Source organism: Schistocerca serialis, chromosome 6 (genome assembly GCF_023864345.2).
Source record: "Schistocerca serialis cubense isolate TAMUIC-IGC-003099 chromosome 6, iqSchSeri2.2, whole genome shotgun sequence".
In the NCBI taxonomy this organism is placed as follows: Eukaryota; Metazoa; Arthropoda; class Insecta; order Orthoptera; family Acrididae; genus Schistocerca; species Schistocerca serialis.
In genome coordinates, this window is record NC_064643.1 from 743827820 (window position 1) to 743847341 (window position 19522).

General features: G+C 41.4%; 1 protein-coding gene across 2 annotated transcripts in view; it reads left to right on the forward strand.

Annotated features, from left to right (window-relative positions):
* Nucleotides 1–19522, forward strand: part of LOC126484070 (PX domain-containing protein kinase-like protein) — a 132905-nt gene that overhangs the window by 81819 nt on the left and 31564 nt on the right. For both annotated transcript variants that reach the window (XM_050107438.1, XM_050107440.1), the window contains exon 9: nucleotides 13646–13769. In XM_050107438.1, the coding sequence (XP_049963395.1) occupies nucleotides 13646–13769 (124 nt within the window). The remainder of the gene's footprint in view (nucleotides 1–13645; nucleotides 13770–19522) is intronic.

The window sequence follows — 19522 nt, forward strand, 5'->3', positions numbered from 1 at the left end:
TCACAATTGTGTGTTTCCCAATTAGTCTGCTTAAATAGGTGTCAGTCATAGCTCAGCAATGTGTTTGTCACACCTGAAGATTTTGGTCAGTTGTGCTGGTGAAATATTGTTGGGATATCACAATGACATCCAACTACTCACCTGAAAACCATTCCTACAACTATTCCGTCAGGAAAATCTATAGCAGCACATCCAGTACCTGCCCAGGAGAGGAAATTGTGAAAAAAATAAGTTTGATAAACTTTAGAAAAAGTGGAGCAGACTGCTGTGTGCCCTTACGTTCTTATGAAGATTCCAATATGTTAGATTTATTCCGATCTTCACTAAGGGGATGCAGTTTATGAAGACTGCAGTGGCCGAAAGAATTAATAATAGTGAGGGAGAGGATTCACCATACTCAGAGTGTATTGGACATCATATTCAGAAGTCTTTGTGTTTGATCTGAAAATTTTTGCCTGGACCGTCAGCAGATTCTTAATCATGGGTTTATATTGATACTTAGGTGTTCTTGAACTGGAAGCAACAACATGACACAAAGTGTAAAATTGAAAAGTTTAATTGCTTTTGTTGTTGATTGCTGTAAGAAGGTAAGTTGGATGACACACTTTGTAAATGGATCAAGTGCAGCCTAATGCCCAAAACTTGTCTGAGGCATAGGTTTTAGTCTTGGAGAAGGGTCTGAACTTCATGCCCAACCCAAGGATACTACTAATTCTGGATATCATTAGCTCTGTCAAACAGGGAGTTGTGAAACTACCAGGGACACTGTAGAGATGACTAGGAGGAGCAATGCAGTGCTCGGACACGGACGTCAGTACCCAAGAACAATATCTTAAGTGTAGAGAGGTCAGTGTCTCAATACTTACAACAGGCTCCTCATGTTATGATTTTCCAGAAGGATAAGGGCAACACATACGACATCCTATCCAAACTGACATACTTAAGCAAGATGAACTAGCTATTGGATGGCTCTGCATATTGTGTACTAAACAAGGACCCCAAGCCAAAACGACAGCAAAGAACTTTAGAGCTCCTCAAGGGCATCAGGGTCATGTTGTGGCCAAGAGACTATGTGCGCAGGCATCCATCCTTCCCAGGCTATACAGATTGCCTGATTCACAAGGATAGTGCCACTTTGAGCCATTGTGAGTAATATTAGGCTATTAGCGTGCGAACACACGACTTGACAAAACATCCAGTCTTGCAATTTAGCCCTTTAGCCTTCAGTAGGAAAATGTGAGCACTACATGTGCAACTTGGAAAACTTCATTCGTCGGCTCGTACCATCAGATGTTGTTGTTGTGGTCTTCAGTCCAGAGACTAGTTTGATGCCGCTCTCCACGCTACTCTATCCTGTGCAAGCTTCTTCATCTGCAGTACCTACTGCAACCTACATCCTTCTGTATCTGTTTAGTGTATTCATCTCTTGGTCTCCCTCTACGATTTTTACCCTCCACGCTGCCCTCCAATGCTAAATTTGTGATCCCTTGATGCCTCAGAACATGTCCTACCAACTGGTTCTTTCTTCTTGTCAAGTTGTGCCACAACTCCTCTCCAATTCTATTCAATACCTGCTCATTAGTTATGTGATCTACCCATCCGATCTTCAGCATTCTTTTGTAGCACCACATTTCAAAAGCTTCTATTCTCTTCTTGTCCAAACTATTCATCGTCCATGTTTCACTTCCATACATGGCTACACCCCATACAAATACTTTCAGAAACGACTTCCTGACACTTTAATCTATACTCGATGTTAACAAATTTCTCTTCTTCAGAAACGCTTTCCTTGCCATTGCCAGTGTACATTTTATATCCTCTCTACTTCGACCATCATCAGTTATTTTGCTCCCCAAATAGCAAAACTCCTTTACTACTTTAAGTGTCTCATTTCCTAATCTAATTCCCTCAGCATCACCCGACTTAATTCGACTACATTCCATTATCCTCGTTTTGCTTTCGTTAATGTTCATCTTGTATCCACGTTTCAAGATGCTGTCCATTCCGCTCAACTGCTCTTCCAAGTCCTTTGCTGTCTCTGACAGAATTACAATGTCATCGGCGAACCTCGAAGTTTTTATTTCTTCTCCATGGATTTTAATACCTACTCCGAATTTTTCTTTTGTTTCCTTTACTGCTTGGTCAGTATACAGACTGAATAACATCGGGGAGAGGCTACAACCCTGTCTTACTCCCTTCCCAACCACTGCTTCCCTTTCATGTCCCTCGACTCTTATAACTGCCATCTGGTTTCTGTACAAATTGTAAATAGCCTTTCGCTCCCTGTATTTTATACCTGCCACCTTCAGAATTTGAAAGAGAGTATTCCAGTTAACATTGTCAAAAGCTTTCTCTAAGTCTACAAATGGTAGAAACATAGGTTTGCCTTTCTGCAATCTTTCTTGTAAGATAAGTTGTAGAGTCAGTATTGCCACACGTGTTCCAATATTTCTACGGAATCCAAACCATCAGTTATACTAGTGAATTTTGACGTAGTCTCACCTTTCAGTCAAATCCCGTTGCAGAAATCACTGTTGTTCTTTGATGAGAAGCTGATAGGGGTATTCATAGATTTGTTTTATTATATGCTCATTTTGACCTAGTTTTTATCCAGTGATCAATACTTTGAACAGACTAAAAGTGTAGCAATGGGTAGCCACTTATCACCCATTGTAGCTAATCTTTTTATTGTGAGAGAACATCCCATCGATGTTCGGGCTCACATACGGTTCCTCTTTGTTGAAATGTCTTGGCTCAAACTATCTAGCGGTTGAACTGCACGTGTTGCATTACACATTCTAAATTAGACACATGTAACCCTTTGGTTAAATTGTCTGACTGATGTCAAGTTTTAGAAATTGTATGAAGAATACAATATTAATATAACATACATCATCAGTAAGAATAATATCGGGAGCTAAATTAATGACCCATTAATGACGTAGGCCATACAGTTGCGATTTGATTAGAATAATGTTTATTCAGAAAGTAAACTAATAGTGAAAGTGGTCGTATTTGGAATTACTGTTATATTCTAGCGTATATCCATTTGACACAGTTCGATCATTCACAATTGTGAATTACAAGTCCAGTACTCCACCTAGTTAACTACAAAGAAAGTTAGAGTTCACTCCAGGCGCACAGCTGCTCATCGCTCAGAGACTGTCCTGCGATACCATACAACACGAAATTTTCTAAGTCGTTTCACTCCTGAAGCCATCCATCTGATTGGCTACAGCTTATTCTACATTATTTAACATTTTAATATATTTAAATAATCAAAGCTTGACCACTTTCACATTCTAAATAAAGAAACAATAATATCCATTACATAATAAACATTAAATTTGTCTACATCAAACCGATACAATTTCCTTCTTAGCTTTGAATGTCGCGGCCAGTAGCCTTGCACCAATGTGCTTTCTGATAAATAAATAAATAAAGAACAAAATTAAGTATTATGCACTAACTTTACAACAAATATTCTATTACCTAATGATTCAAATATTCTATTACCTAATGATTCAATAAGTTGTCATGCTGTCATCATTCAATGTGTGGAGGAAATGTTTCTCTGATGCTTAAGTGAAAATACTGATAATTTAAATTTACTATATCTTTTAAACAAATAAAGTTTCAGAGTTGATAGTTACAACATTTGTCATTTTAATTATGTGCTTCTATATGAAATGTTGATCGTTAAGATCGACCAAAGCATTCAGCTTTTAGCATTCAGGTCTTTGTTACAAAACTTATTAATTTCACTTTAACAGTAAGTCCTAAACTATTATAGATGTGAGCAAAATTTATGGAGGATGGGAGAATAAAATTATTGTGGCTTCATTACCTGCACTACTACAGAATTAAATAGTTTTCATAAATGTTTCCCTTTATGGAGAATCTTAGTTCTGTCATATTTAACATTGCTTCCTCTCCTTGGGCACAAACATCTTCTACAGGGTTTCCCTAAGATGTAGGTTCTCGTCTGTCTCACTCGCACGCTACAGCACTTAGGCCTCATTCAGTACAGTAGATGCCTGTGAATTTCCCCATCTTGTGGCAGATCTGTGCTCTTTGTGGCACACAGTCCTGGATGACAGGGTTCGTTTCACAATTTCTGAAGGGTTACTCTTTTGGCCGCATACTTAAATGAGAGCGAATGCTCGTTAACTCACATTATGGGAGATCTTGAAGAGAGACCATTGCAGGTTTCAGAGTTCAAAATCAGTGTGTTGTTGGCATAATGTCGATGGCGTCTTTGTATTCTGCCCCATAGAACTGCATTGCTGAATGCATTAAATCATGTCAGTTCATAGCATCCTAACATCAGGTTTACAACGAAGATGGAGAAAAATGAGAAATTCCATTCCTGGGAGTGTTGCTGCAGATAACAGGATGGGACCTTGAGTCATGCTGTGTACTTAAAGCAACAAACTTGGATATACACTTACAACTCATCAGCTGTGACCATTCTTCACAACAAAGTTGTGTACTTAGAACGTTGGTCCACAGAGCATGAGCCATATTGGATCCAGAGAGCTGATGCAATAAGCTACGCCATCTCTGCACTGTCTTCCTGCAAAATGGATATTCTGAATGGAGGATTCCCCATGCCTTACACCTTGCACATGTCAGTCAATGGGAGGGGCTAGAAGAACAGAGAGGAATAGTTGCCACGCCATACTTGGGCTGTTTTTTATTCAAAAATAGGAAAATTACTGAAGAAAGACAATGTTTAATATGTTTTCTGTGCACCAGTGAAATTCAAGCTCTTCTAGCCTCAGTAAAGGACAATCAAGGCATTTCTATGATTCCTAGTACCTGTAGGAAGTCACATGTCAGACAGACTTGTCACACCATGGAAGACAGATTTCATCAAGCATTGGTGACACACATATCCGAACCAACCAGAGAAATCTGAAGCGGCTGAGTGTTGCCACAGAAATGGGTACAATAAGGACTACAAAGTACTAAAATTCTCTTCTTGATGTTGTACCAGGACAGTGTAATTAAAAAAAAAATGGAAATTCACAACTCAGCAAATCTTGTGACCTGAGGGCCAAGCTTCCAAATTACTACAGCATGGGATCCCAAATGTTAAAGTCATAGCAACCACTAAGGGAAACTATTGGTCAGGGATAATGCTACAGTTGCGACCTAAATATTTGATAAAAACTGTTTAGAATATGTCCAGCATATGTAAACAGTTGTGCTATTCTCTTCCATATTTGTATGAAACAACAAGCAACTGTGAGAAATATGTATATGGACATAGCGTGTTGCACAAGTTGCTTTATATTTTTAAATACTTCAGCAATGACAAACCATTTTAATGTCCTATTTTTACACAACTGACATCTTGTGCACAAGGTCTGCTTAACCCTCCCGTTACCAAGCTTTTTCACACCTCTATTTTACCAAGTGGGGTATTTTGACTACCCCAAAAGAGTTTTGTGTTTTATTATAATATTTGTTCTCAGATTTAGTTATTTCCATTGAATGGGTTTATTTAGTATTGAAAAACAGCTTTTCAGGTTATTAGAAGTATTTAATCAGATCACAGATACAAAGTACAAAAAAAATTTTATATCTTTCACTAAATTCAGTCCTCAACGAACGGAAAATTAGTAATCTATGTACCTCAACAGTCACTGCAGTAAAATAACACAAGACTTTTTTTTTTTTCTTCTTCAACTTTTCAGTCAAGTACATTTTTGCACTGCATGCACTTCACAGTAACAGTTTCTTCTCTGTGTATATTACAAACAGGTTTCTTGCACGTTACACAACAGAATCTTGTTTTCCGATCTTCGTTTCTCTTGCAATCTTGACATCGTTGTGACGTTGGTAACTTGGAATACTGGGTCTGGATCACTGCTGTAGGAATTGCAATACCACAAGCTTTCAGTGCATCTTGTACATCTTTATGAAGACCGTTGATATTTTTGGCTCTTCTTCCATGTTGCCTTTGCTGAGTCCAGTTTAGTCGTGACTAGTTACGTCAGCTTCGGTTATTCTTCTGCCATTCAGGAAATCTTTGAGTGTACAGAATATATGCATTCAATGCTCCTCCCTCCCCCCTCCCTCCCTCCCCTCCCTCCCTTCCCTCCCCTTTTTCCCCTCCCCTCCCCTTTTCCCCCTCCCCTCCCCTCTACTCCCACCCTTCCCTCCCCTCACTCCCCTCCCCTCTACTCCCTCCCCTCTACTCCCTCCCCCTACTCCCTCCCCCTACTCCCTCCCCCTACTCCCTCCCCCTACTCCCTCCCCCTACTCCCTCCCCCCTACTCCCTCCCCCTACTCCCTCCCCCCTACTCCCTCCCCCCTACTCCCTCCCCCCTACTCCCTCCCCCCTACTCCCTCCCCCCTACTCCCTCCCCCCTACTCCCTCCCCCCCTACTCCCTCCCCCCTACTCCCTCCCCCCTACTCCCTCCCCCCTACTCCCTCCCCCCTACTCCCTCCCCCCTACTCCCTCCCCCTACTCCCTCCCCCTACTCCCTCCCCCTACTCCCTCCCCCTACTCCCTCCCCCTACTCCCTCACCCCTACTCCCTCACCCCTACTCCCTCACCCCTACTCCCTCACCCCTACTCCCTCACCCCTACTCCCTCACCCCTACTCCCTCACCCCTACTCCCTCACCCCTACTCCCTCACCCCTACTCCCTCACCCCTACTCCCTCACCCCTACTCCCTCACCCCTACTCCCTCACCCCTACTCCCTCACCCCTACTCCCTCACCCCTACTCCCTCACCCCTACTCCCTCCTCCCTCCCCCCTACTCCCTCCCCCCTACTCCCTTCCCTCCACTCCCTCCCCCCACTCCCTCCATTTCAGACAATCTAGGAAATGGTTGGTGTCTTTAATATAGGAGGGACATCTTTGCACTATGGGTTTCAAGCGTTGATCAACTAAGGCAGATTTATGTTCAGTGGGTGCTTTGAAGCCGGCAATTATGAGATGGGGTTTCAAGCGTTGATCAACTAAGGCAGATTTATGTTCAGTGGGTGCTTTGAAGCCGGCAATTATGAGATGGCCAAGGTGATTGGGTTTGTTGATCTTAAGAAGAAAGTAAAAGGTGGGGGTGTTGTGGTTTGGGAGGAGTAAAAAGTTTTATGGATTAAGGTGTTAGTCCTTGTGAGGTGTCCATGGTGGTAAGAAGGAAGTGTATGTCAGTTTGTGTCACAGGAATGGTATCTTGATGGCAGATGCTGTACCTTCAGGTGTCATACCACAGTGGCAGGTTCTTTGTCTGCTGGGAGGGTAATGGAGGAGTCATCAGCTTTTAGGGAATGGAGAGCCTGGAGTTGTGCAGAGGTCAGGTTAGGGTCATGTTATAGGGGCTTGGGAATGGGTTCTGAAGCAACACGGAATGTTAAGGAATTCTTGGAAGAGTGGTAAGTGGCGACTTTGAGGTGGTAGCAGTGGATCAAGTTGGGATTGAGATTGGAACTCAGGACAGGGTTCAGTGTCAGGTATGTTGTTGGAAAGGTTTTGGAATTGTGTTGCAAAGTGATATTTCCAGTTGACATTACATGTGATGGAAAGTAAATCCTTCCTAAGCAGCATGAGTAGATGCAGGTTTAGGGCTGAAAGTGAGAGCCTTGTATAATACAGATAATTCAGAAGGATATAATACCTTAGATGAGAGGTTGAGAACCCAGTACATGTGTGGTTCTGTTCTTGTGATCATGGCTCTGGGAGGCAGTGGTGAAGGCTGTGGCTTATTATGAAGGTTGGCCAAATTCATTTTGTAAGAGAGGAGTAGTGGTTGATGGTGTGGCTCTGTAGGGAGCTGGTGGGGGATGGGAAAGGGAGTACTGCTCTTGAAGTAGTTTAGGAGAAGGTAAGATAGTGTTTTGATGTGATGTGTAGTTTGGTGGCTTGGCAGATGATACCACCCATGGAAACATCAGGGGCAGATAACTCCAGGATATTGTGATAGGAGAAAAGGCTGGTGGAATGGCAATCAGCATAGATTAGCTGGGTATTTGTGAGAGATTGCTGTATTTTAAACTGTATAAGAGGCTGTTATAGAGTAGGATTACATCCCGAAACATGGACTTAGTGTTAGAACTTTGAGGGTAACTCTCAGGGACAGGTGGGTTTCAAGAAACAAGACATTGAGACCTTAATTTTGATAAAACTAAAGGGTGTGTTTGAGAGGACCGAATATACTACGTAATGGGATTTATCATGTCAAAAGAGGAGGGTTTGGAGTACTAGAGATGGTAGGTGTTTGCAATAAAGAAGCATAGGGGTGGGGAAAATGAGAGAAGAAAGGGAGATAAGCAAAGGAAATAAGGAAGGAACATAATGGGGAAAATGTAGAAAAATTCATACGAAAATCATGAGAAAAGGCAAGGGTAAACAAGAGATAATAAGTGAATGAGAATTTCTTGCCAGAAAAGTGGACTATACGATAGAAAATATTACAACAGTAAATTGCAGTTGTAGAAGATGTGCATAAAGACAAAAGTTAACATGGCAAACAGTAAGAGGAAGTCATTGTAGAAAGCAGAATCTACTGTGTTTGAAAAATAAAGTAATGCAGGAGACAATAATGTAGGTGGTTCAGATACATTGATGAAGCCTTTGTCGTAGGAACTCATGATGAGACTGACTTGTTAAAATTCTTGGAATCTCGTAGTACATTCTCCCAATTAAATTTCACGTGATTCTATTTTGAATCGCATGTCACTTTCCTTGATGTTGACTTCATCCTAACCGAGAATCAGCTACACACTTCTGTTCACATTAAACCCACTGACAAACAACAATACTTAGATTTTGACGGTTGCCAATCTTTCCATGTCAAATGTTCACTACCATACAGCACTGGCATTCAAGGCAAATAGGTTTGTTCAGCAGACTCTTTCAAGCAATATACCACTCTCACCTCAGCATTTACAGGAGATAATTACCCCAACACCCTTGTTCAAAAACAATTTCCTGTGCAATCAAACAAATCCTGATACTGCTTATCCTTCCAAGAAAAAGCTTAGGAATAGACCTGTTACTTATTGTTATTCTTGTCTTTAATGTATTAATGAGCTACTTCGACAAGCCATGACTTCCTGAAGTCATATCCAGAAATGAGGTCCATTCTGTAATAATTATAATTCCAAGTACATTGCTAAATTTGATTGCTTTTATTTTTACAATAGGCCTGTTTTGGCTGAATTTCCATCCTCACCTTAACTGTACCTAATGGTGCATAATTCTGGTACATTATTTCTAATTTTATAGATAATTATTAAATAGACTTCGTTAATGTACATTTTTATGTACATCTGATGGTTTTGACATAGATGCTTCTATTACTCCATATTTGCATGTTGATTATGTTCCTTTGATGTCGTTGGAGTGGCAATGGTTGGTTATCACTTTATCTGATTTATTACTTTATGTAGTTATCAGATTATATTCTTTATATCAGTATTTTCGGACAGTGTCTTGAAAGGAGGATATAAGATGAACATCAACAAAAGCAAAACAAGGATAATGGAATGTAGTCTAATTAAGTCGGGTGATGCTGAGGGAATTAGATTAGGAAATGAGGCACTTAAAGTAGTAAAGGAGTTTTGCTATTTGGGGAGCAAAATAACTAATGATGGTCGAAGTAGAGAGGATATAAAATGTAGACTGGCAATGGCAAGGAAAGCGTTTCTGAAGAAGAGAAATTTGTTAACATCCAGTATTGATTTAAGTGTCAGGAAGTCATTTCTGAAAGTATTCGTATGGAGTGTATCCATGTATGGAAGTGAAACATGGACGATAAATAGTTTAGACAAGAAGAGAATAGAAGCTTTCGAAATGTGGTGCTACAGAAGAATGCTGAAGATTAGATGGGTAGATCATGTAACTAATGAGGAAGTATTGAATAGGATTGGGGAGAAGAGAAGTTTGTGGCACAACTTGACCAGAAGAAGGGATCGGTTGGTAGGGCATGTTCTGAGGCATCAAGGGATCACCAATTTAGTATTGGAGGGCAGCGTGGAGGGTAAAAATCGTAGAGGGAGACCACGAGATGAATACACTAAGCAGATTCAGAAGGATGTAGGTTGCAGTAGGTACTGGGAGATGAAAAAGCTTGCACAGGATAGAGTAGCATGGAGAGCTGCATCAAACCAGTCTCAGGACTGAAGACCACAACAACAACAACAACATCAGTATTTTCATGACAGATAATCCAGCAATATTGTATGGTTACAGGAAGTTCTGCTTATGATTGCTGTAATGTAGGTACTGATTTTTGCTACTGTTATGCTTTTTCTTTTTCTGTGGGTTATATGTGTGACGGTATATTTTCTTTCTTATAAGTGTATGTATTTTTTAACTTTTGGTATTATTTACAAATTTTGGTAGTTTTATTTTTTAGTTATTACTTACTTACTTAATATATGTGTGTCCGTATGACATCACTGGATACTGTCATTGTAATGTATTTTTGTGGGCAAAAAAAAAAAAAAAAAAATTCAGTATATAGGCTGTGTTGTTCATTTATATTCAGTTGTAAATGGAATTAAATATTTGTTTCTTGTTATTTGTGTGCTACGCACTCTTTGTAATTTTTGTAGGTTTGTCTTTCTATCTACTTGTTGAAAGGATTTCCAGTCGTGCTGTACAGTTACAGTGTTGCTCGTTCGAATCTGTATTCTGTTGTGAATTTAGCTATAATGTAACCTCTGGTTGTCTCGTATTATTTGCTTTTTGTATCTATCTGTTGTCCTGAAGGATAATTGTAATAAAGTTTTCTGTATGTGGTTCGTGTTTTCAGACTGATTTGCTCATTTAATGTTTTCTGTCGGTATATACATAAATTCGCATCTCCTCCAGAATGTTCATTAGTGGTCCTTTTGGTGTTATGTGTTAAGTTTAGATAGCTTGTTCTGTATTATCTGCTGTGTGCTGTTTGGTCTTGAGGTGGTGGAAAGAAGTAGATGGGTCATTGTTGCTGTCTCTAATGTGTACCTATTTGTAATGATGAGGTTTCTACCTGTCTGACCTATGTACTATTTATCACAGATTTTGTATTGAATTTGAATTAGTGATCTAAGAGTGGTCTTGTTTGGAATGCAAGTCTTACATATACTCCAATAACACCAAAGAAGTGTAGTATCAAGCAAGTAGAAAGTGGCTGAACAACTGACATTGCATGATGTAACGCCCATCAGACATGTGTAAAAATATGTAATAATGAAATATATGTAATAATACAAATAAAATAAGAAATAATGTTCCAAAATTTGAACCATTAGTTCAAGATAACTTGATGATGGAATTTCAGCTGAAATAAGCTTCCTGTAAAAATAAAAGCAGTCAAAATTAACAGCATACTTGGAATTACAACTGTCCAATGACCATAAAAGCCAAAGACTATGCAGCAATTCCAGAAGAATATAAAGTGAGGTCCACTCTGTCCTTTTGCTGTTACACCTAGAATAGCTTTTTGGCATCTCTCTCCCCCTCCCATCCCCCTATCTCCACAGTATCCTGGTCAGACCAAACACTTCTTCTGCACCAGTGGCTCCTACCTGTGTGACTGTCTCCACTGTAAGATTTGCCTATACACTCTCTTACTACCACCGATATCAGCCCTGTATTTGGCAAAACGTATACTATCAAAGGGAGAGGTACCTGTGAAACAGCACGTCTTACACAAACTGTTACGTAAGCACTGTTCAGCCCTTTACATTAACATGACTGTGACCAGGTTATCAGTTAGGATGAATGGGCATAGGGAGGGTGATACAGGCACCACACAATAACCTGTTGTGCAACATGCTCTACAACATGTTAATTGTGACATCGGTGTCTGTTTCACAACAAGTGCCATCTGGATTCTTCCCCCCGTATGCCAGTTCCTCAGTACTCCACAGGTGAGAACTGGCATTACAACATGTCCCTGGTTCTTGTCACCCACTTGGCCTTAACTTGCGTTAACTTCATTGAACCCAGCATTTCTTCTCAGTAACTACTCCTTTCTTGATCCATTCCAGTTTTCTATATCTTGATATCTGACTTGCCTATTTTTCCATGCCCTCCATATCTACTACATACATACTCTCTTGCCTTGCACCAATGTCCCCCCTGTGGCCGCGCGCCGCCTTTGCCCCTGTGGCCGCGCGCCGCCTTTGCCCCTGTGGCCGCGCGCCGCCTTTGCCCCTGTGGCCGCGCGCCGCCTTTGCCCCTGTGGCCGCGCGCCGCCTTTGCCCCTGTGGCCGCGCGCCGCCTTTGCCCCTGTGGCCGCGCGCCGCCTTTGCCCCTGTGGCCGCGCGCCGCCTTTGCCCCTGTGGCCGCGCGCCGCCTTTGCCCCTGTGGCCGCGCGCCGCCTTTGCCCCTGTGGCCGCGCGCCGCCTTTGCCCCTGTGGCCCCGGGCCACGTCCCCAGTCACTGTGGCCCTATTCTGCCTCTGTCCTCCCTCCCCCCGATGGACTCGTGTCGCCTTGCCCCCCTGTGGGCCCACTCCACCTCTCCCCCCACCCGGTGGACACACTCCGTCCTCAGTCTCAACCAATTGCCCTGCAGAGCTTTGGCCATCTGTCGCGTGGCCCCACTATCAATGCCACTGCTGTCACATGGCCCCTGAAAACCCCTCCCCTCTGTAGTGTGGCCCCCACCTCCCCCATCCCTGTTGCTGAGTGGCCCCCCACCCCCTTCCCTGCTGCCAAGTGCCGGCCCTCCTACAGAGAACCCATCGCCGCCACCTGTCCCTCCCCATGCCACCACGTGCCCCTCCCACGACGAAGTATGTCCCTCCCAACAGCGAACTGTGTCCCTCCCGCTGCCACTGCATGGCTGTCCCCCTGCCACCGCGTGGCTGTCCTCCCACCGCTGCATGGCTCCACCTCCGCGCCCGCATTTCCCCGCACCCCATTCCAACCTTGTGCCCCCCAACCTCTACACCCACCCCTCCTCAGTTGCATGCCCCCCCCCCGCCGCCCGCCACACACAAGCCCATCTGTGTCTCCCCACCCCTCTTGTCTGCTGGGCCCCCCCCTTCTGCTCCTCACATCTGCTGGGGTCCACCCTCCTGTCCCTTGCGTGTGCCTGAGCCCTCTCAGCCCCCCCCCCCCCCCCTGCATCGCGTGTCCCTGGGCCCCTCCTACGGCCACCATGCCTTCTACATGGTCACTGCATATGCACCATCCACATTGCTCCCTGTCACCGTGCCCGCACCCATCTTCTTCCCTTTGCCTCAAACAGCTGCCCCCCCCCCACTCCCCCTCCAAATCCCCTTGTACCTTCACCCCTTTTGAATCTTAATTTACAATCCACATGTATCAAATGCTGTATTATTGCATTATGAACTGGACATATTTTAAGCAAAATATATTCTGGAATGTGACCCTCCAATTAGTGCTGAAAACAGGAGATGATTATTTTATACAGTTCTTTTCAGTACAGGTACAGTAATTGAGAATGAAAACTGTACTTGTATTAAGCATAAAGTTTGCTGTTTGTGTTACACATACGGAGAAGTACTATTCGTTAAATGTTTGTGTTAACTCATCTTCAATTTCCATTGCATGTTTATGAACATGGGTAATTTTACTATATGTAATAGTTACCTTGTTAAGTTAGTGTTTTTTTTTAAATTATGATGTGTCATATTTTCACTTCTCTACTTCTCTTCTTGTTCCACAGAAACTGCAGGAACAGACTGCTCCACAACAACAGTTAATTACCAATGGAAAATCACCAGAACGGTCAGAAAGTCCGAACAGTACCAGTACTGCAACATCCATTGGGACAGTTACACCTCCATCAGGTATGTTTTATCACACTGTGCAGAAGAAGGCATTGGCTGTATCATTCCATTTTACTTTGGATTTTTGTAATTTGGAACTGAAGAAATTTTCTCCTGTAGTTTCAGTTTCATTTATTGACACACATTTCTTCATAAAGTTTTATAATTTTAGATGGCTGTGTTTTAATAGCAAAACTATTATTAAACACCCAGAAACAGAGCTTACTGCACCTAAACTGTAGCAACACGTAAGTACCATTTATGAGTTTTATGATTTATGCAATCACAAGGAAAGTCACGATGTCCTCTAAAAAATGTTTTTTGAACTATACTGTGCTTATTGTGGCAGACTAGAGGTACAAAATTCCGTGTTTAGCTGCTCTGTATATTTTCTTATACCCAGTACGGCTCCAACATGGAGCCACTAAAATACTGCTCAAGGAATCTGTTAAGCCCCAGGCCCTCATTATTGTTCCCCCGTTTCGCTGGTGACACAGTGGTTAATTAATACACTGCTTCACATTTGGAGCTGTGAGGTTCAGAAACCTGTCTGCTCATCTGAGGGTGATTATTATCATAAATTACTTCCGGCATTGTCTAAAGGCCATAAATGTTTAACTGACCTTTCCTTGTCCAACTGACTTAAATATCAGTGTGTTATTACATTCTGACCCTTCCACTTTAGCAGGTAAATAGTTGATGTTGTTACATGCTTAAAAAAAGCATGTTAGTTTGTTTTATTCTTTTGATATGCCAGTTCCATGTGTCAAAAATTTTCATCGTTGTTCAGTTCAGAACAACCTAAGCTACAGGGACAGCAGTGCAGTTACGTAAAATAATCACTGCTATAAAATTGTTGTCCTGAAACCTGTATACTGCTGCTGTCTGAATAATTCAGTGCCCCAGGTTCCAGGATGTAGAAAGGAATGCCAATAAACTAGATTCATTACTATTTGGTATCACCTGTATTCTGGATGGATGAATGGGGGAGATGCAAGAAACCAGAAAACATTTTCAGTGCTTCAGAAATGCAGTGAGTTTCCTTGCCAGTGTTATGCTTTGTGATATTTTTGTTTATGTAATAATCATACTTTTCTCTTATAAAAACTTCATATGTTGTATCACTCCTTCACACACATAAAAGATTGTTAGCTTTGTTTAATGGAAGATACACTTTCTGATCAAAAATATCTGGAGTTTTAGACAGTTTCAATGAAGTGCCTGAATGTCTGTGGAGGAATGACAACCCATTCTTCCTCAAGAGTTCAGAAAATCAAGAGCTGAGAAAGTAGTGAAGCTGGACACTGTGATCTGGAGCAAGACCAACATTCTAACTCATCGGAAAGGTGTTCCATTGGCTTCAGATCAGGGTGCTGGGTGGGACAGTCAATTTCAGTAGTGTTACTGTCCACAATCCATAGCCTCCCAGAGGCTGCTTTATGACAGAGTGCATTGTCATGCTAATACAATCAGGCATAGTCTCCTAATTGTTCCTCTACTGTATACAGTTTACAGGGCTGTAAAACTTATTCATTTCCTTCGGCATATAGCGTTTTCTTAAATGTAGTAAGGGGACATCATCCTAACCACGTAACAGCTGTAGAATTACAAAGAAACGGAATAACTAACCAGCACTTGCATTGAGGAGATATAATTCCAATACTATTGATAGATGAATTGAAAGCGAAAGAAACTGGTGTTAGCTTTCAGAATTAATAATTCTTTCTGTAGGAAGCAATGTGCTATAGGGTGGGGAGAGTTAGAAAGGTGAGGCAGATCACTCGGACACAAGTATAACATGAATCTATGATTGATAGGAGACAGTGATCAGTGGATTACTAAATATGATCATAGTTTCTCCTCAGCCCCACAACAGGTGGCCCCCCTCATCTGGGGGTATGAGTGACATTCCCCTTCTTTCTAACCTTCTCTAATGAGTTTCTTTTTCCTCCCTGAGGAAGGAACTGACAATTACAAAGGCGAGAAATAATTTTTTTCACTTTCAATTGTGTATATTGGCAGTACTGGAATTTTACATCCAGAAAATTTAGCACTTGTCAGCCATTCTGTCATTTCTTTTCAGTCAGTGTCCCTTGTTGGAGCTAACTATACAAAACACTAAATTGGAGCTTGTTCCCAGTGTGCTCTCTCCGGTTGACTACATTGCTGTTGTAGTAGGACATGAGGATGTGGTTGAAGTGGTCACTGTGGGTGGATGTGCTCTGCTGAGTTCACAGAAAATTAATATTTTTCAGATATCTCAAAATAGAGCTGTGATTTGAGGATTGAAAGAATAGAGGACGAATGAAAGCTGTTCGTACTTGTGTGGACAGACTTAAGCCATTTTTAAGGAAACACCTAATCTCTGCAGCCATTTAAAACAATCCCACAAAGATTATTAAAATGATTGTGGGCCAGAAAGTAAGGAAATACTCAAATATGAAAAAGGAAAATATTTTTATGAACATTTTTTAAGGTAATTACGTAAAAATTCTAAGAGAAGCAATGGTGTGCATTTAAAATCAGATTTTCCAGATATTCTTGTGGTCAATTGAATACACATCATCCAGAATTTTATGCTTCTTTAAACAATGATCTGCTTTGCTGAGATGGGATGTATTTAATTAATTGTATAATGTCTTCATGAAGATTTGAATGAAGTACAGTGGACTGAAAGTCTGTGTTGGTATGGTTTACAGCCTTACTATATATTTGAGTGAAATATGATATCAGTCTTTAGTTGGTAAGGCATATTGGTAAAAAAGCTGAAGTTCATTTAATTCTTCTTCTGAAATATTTGTTGTTGTTGTATCATTATTAAGTAAATGTTTTGTTGGTCTACCATGATTTTTAGTAATGAAGAAATAGTTCACAGTGCACTAACTAATAGAGAATACATAGTGAGTAGCAGAACTCATCTAGAACTAGTATTCTGGAATTGAAAATGACATAGTTTCATTTGAAAAAAATGAATTTGATACCTGCATCTCGGTGGTTAATCAGGTTACGATAACACCATTTCTCCTTATATGAGACCATAGTGACATTACTCAGAATGAACAAAAGATTACCATTAATATATTCAGCATGTCAAAAAGTATGAGTACAGTAGCTGCCTCATCCTATACATGGTACAGTAGAGCGTCGATTATCCGAATATCGGTCAACTGAACGACCGCTTAACCGAACTGTGTACTCGCTCGCACCTGTTACTCTCCCACCCAACCGTCCATCATCCCCCTCACTCCCAAACCAAGTTTCCCACAGTAGTCACTGCACTGGGCCACCGCTAGCGGGACATTGCTTCTAATGGGGCCTTCACAAGGCACTGCTGACCGGCCAAGCTGCCAGTCGCTGTGTTTCAACAATCAGCACACTTCTGGCGGCTTGACACTGGCAGTAGAAGTAGCAGCAGTATCAAAGCTGTTCACAGCAACAGCTGTGCCAGCTTAGAGTTGAGGCGTGCCACTCCGCGCAGTTTGAAGGATTGCGCGCCCCCAAGAAGAGCTTCTCACGGTGCAAACAGTCACCTTCTGTTCTCTGTTATGACCATTTGTGTGCTGCTGCGTGAAGAAGTGAACTTGACGATACAAAATGCTTAAACATAAACATGTTGTCCTTTCTACGAGGGACAAGTATGAGATTATTAAAAGGTGAGAAGAAGGTGAATCTGCAACCACTTTATCCAGTGAGTACAAGGTGGGGAAGTCGACAATTACAGATATAACAAAAACAAAAGACGAGCATAGCAAATTTTATAGCTATGCCTGATTCTACTGATGGATCAACAAGCCGTAAAACAATGAAGCTTGCCACTAACACAGATCTAGATGATGCTGTTTACAGGTGGTTTACACAAAAGAGATCGGAAGGAGAACGTATCTCAAGTCCCATTCTGTGTGAGAAGGCAATGCAGTTCAACGAAAAACTTGGAGGGCCTTTGAACTTTAAAGCGAGCACGGGCTGGTTAAAACGCTAAGTCAAGACACGGCATTCGTGAGCTTACAATACAGGGAGAAAAACTGTCGGCTGATTCTTCAGCAGCTGATTCTTTCAAAGTCAAACTAGGGGACGTATTAAGGGAAGAAGATTATGGTCTCGAAAACGTTTACAATGCTGACGAAACTGGACTTAACTGGAAAGCTTTACTGAGAAAAATTCTTGTTTCACGTCATGAATTAGCAGCACCTGGTCCTAAAACAAGCAAGGACTGTATTACAGCTTTGGCTTGTGCTACTGCTACTGGAAGTCACCGACTGCCTATGTTCGTCATTGGTAAAAGTAAAAAACCGTGTTGTTTCAAGCACATTAATATGCCAGCTTTGCCTGTTGTGTACACCTCACAAAAGAGTGCCTGGATGCATAGTATGATTTTTATGAAGTGGTTTCTGGACGTTTTCGTACCCTCTGTAAAAGCTCATCAGCTAAAGAACGGGAAGAGGGAGAAAACCTACTTCTCCTTGACAATGCACCAACTCATCCGTCATGTGATATTTTAAATGAAAAAGACGAGTTCATAAAGGTAATATTTCTTCCACCTAACGTAACCTTATTACAGCCCATGGATCAAGGCATTATTGAAACTTTCAAACAATATTACACGAAAGAATCGTTGCGTAAGTTATTGTTAGAAAGAGGAGAGGATGGAGAAGAAAGTCTCTTAAGAACTCATAAGAATATTGACTTGAAAGAAGCATCATACATGATCAGCACAGCATGTAATAGTGTAAAGGAAGAGAATTTGAAGAAAGCCTGGAATAAAATTTTGGACACAGAAGAAAATTCACAAGGTATGATTGAAAGTGATGAAGAGAATGATATGTCCGAAATTCTCGGTATGCTAAAAGAAATAGATTGCCACGAATGTGATGAAGAAGACGTTCATGAATGGATGAATATCTATGATGCAGATCCAGGACACCAAATCATGCAGGACAGCGAGATTGTAAACGTCATCACTGATAAAGATGACGCCGCCAGCATCTCATCAATCAGTGCTCCAGAAAGTGAAGGTGAAAGTATACCAACAGCTTCTGAGGCGTTCACTTGTTTCGATACTGTCTTGCGATGGTTTGAAGCCCAAGATGAAAGTGACCAGTTTCAGATATCTGTAATGAAAAAAATACATGGCTTAGCTGCTCGTAAGCGTGTAGGCTTGCTTAGACAGACCAAAATAAAGGATTTTTTTTAAACGTTAATTTTGTATACTGTGTGTATTGTTCATGCAAAATGCGTATATAATATGTATATATTTTTGTTTAATAAACTGTGCCACATACTATATATTTCTACTGAAGTTGCCATTGTATGTTACTTTGTAATACTAAAAGAGATGCCTGTTTTTATGAATAAATTTACTGTACAGTACTTCTTTTTGGCAAATAAACATGCACAGTTCGATTATCCGAAAAACCAGTTTTCCGAACACCCATGTCCCCCAATTACTTCAGATAATCAACGCTCTACTGTATTCAAGAATGCAACAATAATGTCAAGATGACAGAGGCCAAATATCTGAAATTCACTCTCTCTTTCTCAGGGAGACGAAGGCCACACAGAGAAGAGTGTTAGTGTAGATTAATGGGGTGTAGGGGGTTGCATGGGGTCAAGATTGGAAGTGTTGGAAGTGAGTGTGGGATAAGGCTAGTGCAGATAGAAGTCATGAGGATTGCAGGATCAAAGAATGTGTTGTGAGGAGAATAGCCATTCATTTCAGAGACAGTGGTTTCGTGGAGGATCCAGATGACACATTATGAAGCAGCCATCGGAGTTGA